A 6859-nucleotide genomic window follows, 5' to 3' on the forward strand; every position below is an offset into this window, starting at 1 on the left:
GTTAGTCAGCTGTCACGGGCTGCTTCCTGGGGGTGGAGGCCTGGTCGAGGACCGGGCCGCGGGGACACTAAAGCCCCGAAATCATCTCAAGATAACCTCAAGATTACCCATGTCGAGGGTTCGAATCCTCCTGATTCCCTCGTTGATAACTGATTACCTCTTTGATTATTTCGTTGATTACCTTTTGCTAATTGATTACCTGGTTGTTACATCAAGTTAGAGTGATTTTCTTGCGTTTTTTTTTTCAAATTGCATTATCACTCTGTAACGTTTTACTGATTGCAAAATTGCAACTACTCAATAGGTCGGTCGATAGAGCTTGTGCCTCACACACTTGGGGTCCGTGGTTCGAGCCTCCTACAGCCCAGGTGAATGGAATGGATTACAATATCAACTGACAATTTACACTGCCACGCTCTCGACAAACTGGCGTGCTTGCACACCCTTTTGTTTAGATAGTATTTTTTGTAACTATGTGCACCATATTACAAATACTGACTTACTAAGCAGATAGTGGAACTTTGTACTATTCACATTATAGAGTACGAAAACACTTCAACTAAAAGCACACATATTTCTAGGCCTAGTATAGCACATATATATACTATATTAGGATTCAAATAGCGTGTATTAAGCTTAGGAAGGTAAGGTTAGATTAAAATCGTTTCCCGAATTGTTCCAATTCATTAGTACCGATTTCTACTGTCTAATGGCTTTGTACGTCGATATATGTACTATGCTCCTCATCCTTCCTATAAGTACTACCATAACAGGCGGATGGGTTGACGTGTAATGCCATGACAGCTTAGCAAGAAATCCCCCTCGCTAAGTCGGTGCATTTGCCAAATGTGTGATTTTAAGCCAGTGTTTCTTCAGTTTTTGTGTTTGCAAAGCTAATGAGGACTTGTTGACCGGCCCGAAGGGATTGTTTCTATGTTTACCTCTGTTTACTGTGCTTAGTGAACAATTCCTGGGATTGTTCATTGATTTGTTCTGCTTGTTGTTATTGTCGAGCCATGTCGATCGTTCCTCGAGTTTGTCTATCGTGTTTGGTGCGTGTGTGTGTGTGTGTGTGTGTGTGTGTGTGTGTGTGTGTGTGTGTGTGTGTGTGTGTGTGTGTGTGTGTGTTTGTGTGTGTGTTTTGTTAGTCTACAAAGTTAGTCTACTAATAGCTATTTATGCAACAAGATCCTAGCAACACACACAAAAACCTTGACTTTTAAGCTGTCTATACACCTCTTTTTTCATCTGTCTCTTTGAACCTTTGCTTATTTCTTTATATCTCTCTACCTCCTTTTTGTTTTAACTAAGACTGGAGTTCATTAGGAACCGCATTGATGTCCCAAATGAAACTGCAAGCTGGGAGCTATTAACCTTCTTCATCTCGCTGGAAACCTGCCCCCATAGAACTCCACTACGTGCTCACCATAGCCCGTGCTACTTGGATCTTTTAGTTCCGGGTAGCGAATCTTCAACAACCCCATAGAAAGCGATTTAATGACATTATACGTAAAATAATGGATAAAAAACTCATATGTTTAGTAACAATCCTGTTAGATACAGGATGAAGCTGGAGCCCACTGTGTGCTCGGGCGTCCCTCTCTCTCTCTCTCTCTCTGTCTCTCTCTCTCTCTCTCTCTCTCTCTCTCTCTCTCTCTCTCTCTCTCTCTCTCTCTCTCTCTCTCTCTCTCTCTGTTATTTACTGACTGGAATCTTTATTGGGGTCATGTAAAGAGGGAGGCCAGAAAAAGTCTCACAGGGTAATGGAACGCCGCTCCCACTGACCAGCCTCCAGTTTCTTTCTAGAATATTTTGTTGCCATTAGTGCAGGATAAAGTGCTACTAGAATACCCTGCACGAGAGAGAGAGAGAGAGAGAGAGAGAGAGAGAGAGAGAGAGAGAGAGAGAGAGAGAGACAGAGACAGAGACAGAGAGAGAGAGAGAGAGAGAGAGAGAGAGACAGAGACAGAGACAGAGAGAGAGAGAGAGAGAGAGAGAGACAGAGAGAGAGACAGAGAGAGAGAGAGAGAGAGAGAGAGAGACAGAGAGAGACAGAGAGAGAGAGAGAGAGAGACAGAGACAGAGAGAGAGAGAGAGAGAGAGAGAGAGAGAGAGAGAGAGAGAGAGAGAGAGACAGAGAGAGAGAGAGAGAGAGAGACAGAGAGAGAGACAGAGAGAGAGAGAGAGAGAGAGAGAGAGAGAGAGAGAGAGAGAGAGAGAGAGAGAGAGAGACAGAGAGAGACAGAGAGACAGAGAGAGAGAGAGACAGAGAGAGAGAGAGAGAGACAGAGAGAGAGAGAGAGAGAGAGAGAGACAGAGACAGAGAGAGAGAGACAGAGAGAGAGACAGAGAGAGACAGAGAGAGAGACAGAGAGAGACAGAGAGACAGAGAGAGAGAGAGACAGAGAGAGAACGAGCTAGAACTGACAATAATTTCGAGAGAGGAGGGAAAGAGAAAAATGACAATAGCAGAAAATAGTAAATGTAAAAGTAAAAGAACAATAAAAACAAACACTATGGCAATAAAAAGTAAAACAGAGCAACTAATGATGAACAAACAAGAACAATAACAATAAACAGAAGACAACGAAGACGGCGATAACGACGAAGACGGCGATAACGACGAAGACGGCGATAACGACGAAGACGGCGATAACGACGAAGACGCAGCAAAAGGAAAAATACAATAGGAGAGGCAGACGAAGAGACAAAACCAATAGAGGCAAAAATGGTTATCATTTGCAAGGAAAACCTAATTTATTTCCTATTATGAGAGCGGCTGGCGAGATGTCCCAGCCACTCTTGTTGGTCCACTGGTCCTCTCCAGGACCCGTGTCCTCTGTGTCTCTGTCACTGGTCCTCTCCAGGACCCGTGTCCTCTGTGTCTCTGTCACTGGTCCTCTCCAGGACCCGTGTCCTCTGTGTCTCTGTCACTGGTCCTCTCCAGGACCCGTGTCCTCTGTGTCTCTGTCACTGGTCATCTCCAGGACCCGTGTTCTCTGTGTCTCTGTCACTGGTCCTCTCCAGGACCCGTGTCCTCTGTGTCTCTGTCACTGGTCCTCTCCAGGACCCGTGTTCTCTGTGTCTCTGTCACTGGTCCTCTCCAGGACCCGTGTCCTCTGTGTCTCTGTCACTGGTCCTCTCCAGGACCCGTGTCCTCTGTGTCTCTGTCACTGGTCCTCTCCAGGACCCGTGTCCTCTGTGTCTCTGTCACTGGTCCTCTCCAGGACCCGTGTCCTCTGTGTCTCTGTCACTGGTCCTCTCCAGGACCCGTGTCCTCTGTGTCTCTGTCACTGTTCCTCTCCAGGACCCGTGTCCTCTGTGTCTCTGTCACTGGTCCTCTCCAGGACCCGTGTTCTCTGTGTCTCTGTCACTGGTCCTCTCCAGGACCCGTGTCCTCTGTGTCTCTGTCACTGGTCCTCTCCAGGACCCGTGTCCTCTGTGTCTCTGTCACTGGTCCTCTCCAGGACCCGTGTCCTCTGTGTCTCTGTCACTGGTCCTCTCCAGGACCCGTGTCCTCTGTGTCTCTGTCACTGGTCCTCTCCAGGACCCGTGTTCTCTGTGTCTCTGTCACTGGTCCTCTCCAGGACCCGTGTCCTCTGTGTCTCTGTCACTGGTCCTCTCCAGGACCCGTGTCCTCTGTGTCTCTGTCACTGGTCCTCTCCAGGACCCGTGTCCTCTGTGTCTCTGTCACTGGTCCTCTCCAGGACCCGTGTTCTCTGTGTCTCTGTCACTGGTCCTCTCCAGGACCCGTGTCCTCTGTGTCTCTGTCACTGGTCCTCTCCAGGACCCGTGTTCTCTGTGTCTCTGTCACTGGTCCTCTCCAGGACCCGTGTCCTCTGTGTCTCTGTCACTGGTCCTCTCCAGGACCCGTGTCCTCTGTGTCTCTGTCACTGGTCCTCTCCAGGACCCGTGTCCTCTGTGTCTCTGTCACTGGTCCTCTCCAGGACCCGTGTCCTCTGTGTCTCTGTCACTGGTCCTCTCCAGGACCCATGTCCTCTGTGTCTCTGTCACTGGTCCTCTCCAGGACCCGTGTCCTCTGTGTCTCTGTCACTGGTCCTCTCCAGGACCCGTGTCCTCTGTGTCTCTGTCACTGGTCCTCTCCAGGACCCGTGTCCTCTGTGTCTCTGTCACTGGTCCTCTCCAGGACCCGTGTCCTCTGTGTCTCTGTCACTGTTCCTCTCCAGGACCCGTGTCCTCTGTGTCTCTGTCACTGGTCCTCTCCAGGACCCGTGTTCTCTGTGTCTCTGTCACTGGTCCTCTCCAGGACCCGTGTCCTCTGTGTCTCTGTCACTGGTCCTCTCCAGGACCCGTGTCCTCTGTGTCTCTGTCACTGGTCCTCTCCAGGACCCGTGTCCTCTGTGTCTCTGTCACTGGTCCTCTCCAGGACCCGTGTCCTCTGTGTCTCTGTCACTGGTCCTCTCCAGGACCCGTGTCCTCTGTGTCTCTGTCACTGGTCCTCTCCAGGACCCGTGTCCTCTGTGTCTCTGTCACTGGTCCTCTCCAGGACCCGTTTCCTCTGTGTCTCTGTCACTGGTCCTCTCCAGGACCCGTGTCCTCTGTGTCTCTGTCACTGGTCCTCTCCAGGACCCGTGTCCTCTGTGTCTCTGTCACTGGTCCTCTCCAGGACCCATGTCCTCTGTGTCTCTGTCACTGGTCCTCTCCAGGACCCATGTCCTCTGTGTCTCTGTCACTGTTCCTCTCCAGGACCCGTGTTCTCTGTGTCTCTGTCACTGGTCCTCTCCAGGACCCGTGTTCTCTGTGTCTCTGTCACTGGTCCTCTCCAGGACCCGTGTCCTCTGTGTCTCTGTCACTGGTCCTCTCCACGACCCGTGTCCTCTGTGTCTCTGTCACTGGTCCTCTCCAGGACCCGTGTCCTCTGTGTCTCTGTCACTGGTCCTCTCCAGGACCCGTGTCCTCTGTGTCTCTGTCACTGGTCCTCTCCACGACCCGTGTCCTCTGTGTCTCTGTCACTGGTCCTCTCCAGGACCCGTGTTCTCTGTGTCTCTGTCACTGGTCCTCTCCAGGACCCGTGTCCTCTGTGTCTCTGTCACTGGTCCTCTCCAGGACCCATGTCCTCTGTGTCTCTGTCACTGGTCCTCTCCAGGACCCGTGTTCTCTGTGTCTCTGTCACTGGTCCTCTCCAGGACTCGTGTTCTCTGTGTCTCTGTACATCTACTGACTCCTCTATGTCTCTCTCTTCATCTTCTGTCTAATATATACACAGAGGCGAGTCGGAAAATGAATAGACAGACAATAATGAGTCAGAAGATGCATAGAGACATGGATAAGTTAAGAAGAGAAACGAGAAATCCGGGGCGAATAATTTTGAGTATTGACATTTTCAACGCCTTAAAAATGTGTCACCACGTGGATACTTAGGCATAACTGAACCGTATGTCTTCTCTCGGAGGGTCTGAGACGACCTGGTCTTTCCTCGGAGGGTCTGAGACGACCTGGTCTTTCCTCGGAGGGTCTGAGACACCCTGGTCTTTCCTCGGAGGATCTGAGACGACCTGGTCTTTCCTCGGAGGATCTGAGACGACCTGGTCTTTCCTCGGGGGGTCTGAGACGACCTGGTCTTTCCTCGGAGGGTCCGAGACGACCTGAGCTTTCCTCAGAGGGTCTGAGACGACCTGGTCTTTCCTCGGAGGGTCCGAGACGACCTGAGCTTTCCTCGGAGGATCTGAGACGACCTGGTCTTTCCTCGGGGGGTCTGAGACGACCTGGTCTTTCCTCGGAGGATCTGAGACGACCTGGTCTTTCCTCGGGGGGTCTGAGACGACCTGGTCTTTCCTCGGAGGGTCCGAGACGACCTGAGCTTTCCTCAGAGGGTCTGAGACGACCTGGTCTTTCCTCGGAGGGTCTGAGACGCCCTGGTCTTTCCTCGGAGGGTCTGAGACAAAGGGTCTTCCTTCGTTGATCAGGTGCGAGCCAAGTCAGCTGTTGGCAAGGCTCCCAACGCCTCACACCGCGGAAATATTATACACCGTACTTTCTATTACGTATATTTTACTTTTATTTAGCTTTAGTGTGGAGGGCGAGAGAGAGGGAGAGGGAGAGAGAGAGAGAGAGAGAGAGAGAGAGGGAGAGAGAGAGAGAGAGAGAATATAACAACCCGCCAAACACACACCGAAACTACGACGTTGCTACAACGTTCGAACAAGTTTTAACACCTCCTAACCAGTTATAACAACCAATATATCAAGATGTAACAACGTTCTAATACGTCATAAACGCGTTAAGACAAGATGTAACAACTTTATTACACGTTGTAACAAGCGGGAAATAGAGACAGTTTCGGTTTGTGTTTCCAGGGAATGAACTGTCAACTAACAAGATCATTTAACGTAATGCTAAACCAAAAAAAGTCACTTCATCACATAAATTAAATATAATATTGTATATATTTAAATGTTCATTATGTTACATATACCTGTGCTCTCTCTCTCACCCCTTCTGCTGGCCCTCACCTCACTATGTACAGTCACTATGTTAAGGTACATAATCATCATCATCATCATCATCATCATCATCATCACCACCGCGGTTGTCCATTGTGAAGCAGGATGAGCCACCCACCTCCTCAGTCTCCAACGACCGGGAGGTTTCGTGCGGGTAAGACACTTCCATCAAGAAGATGGCGGCCCTGCCTCGTGGCTCCAGGGTGCTGAGACGCCTCCGAGCTCATTCATCGGGCCATTATTGTTTTTCTTAAGTTCTCTCTCTTCATTTGCTCTTGTTGGGTGGAATGGAGCATCTTGTTAAAACGAATATGAGGGTGGGCGTGAGGGTGAGGAAAATGAGGTGTTGAGGCAGAGTTGTTGTAGGTACCTATTTCTTTGTCTCTGTATATATA

The 6859-nt window shown here is 49.8% G+C and overlaps 1 protein-coding gene across 1 annotated transcript in view; it reads right to left on the reverse strand.

The window, feature by feature from the left end:
- Window positions 1-6558, reverse strand: part of LOC138355626 (involucrin-like) — a 31000-nt gene extending 24442 nt beyond the window's left edge. The window contains exons 1-2 of the mRNA XM_069310943.1: window positions 6505-6558; window positions 5395-5943 (exon numbers count right to left, since the gene is read on the reverse strand). Of these exons, the coding sequence (XP_069167044.1) occupies window positions 5395-5943; window positions 6505-6558 (603 nt within the window). The remainder of the gene's footprint in view (window positions 1-5394; window positions 5944-6504) is intronic.
- Window positions 6559-6859: the final 301 nt, after the last annotated feature.

This window comes from Procambarus clarkii, chromosome 68, assembly GCF_040958095.1.
Source record: "Procambarus clarkii isolate CNS0578487 chromosome 68, FALCON_Pclarkii_2.0, whole genome shotgun sequence".
NCBI classification, from domain to species: Eukaryota; Metazoa; Arthropoda; class Malacostraca; order Decapoda; family Cambaridae; genus Procambarus; species Procambarus clarkii.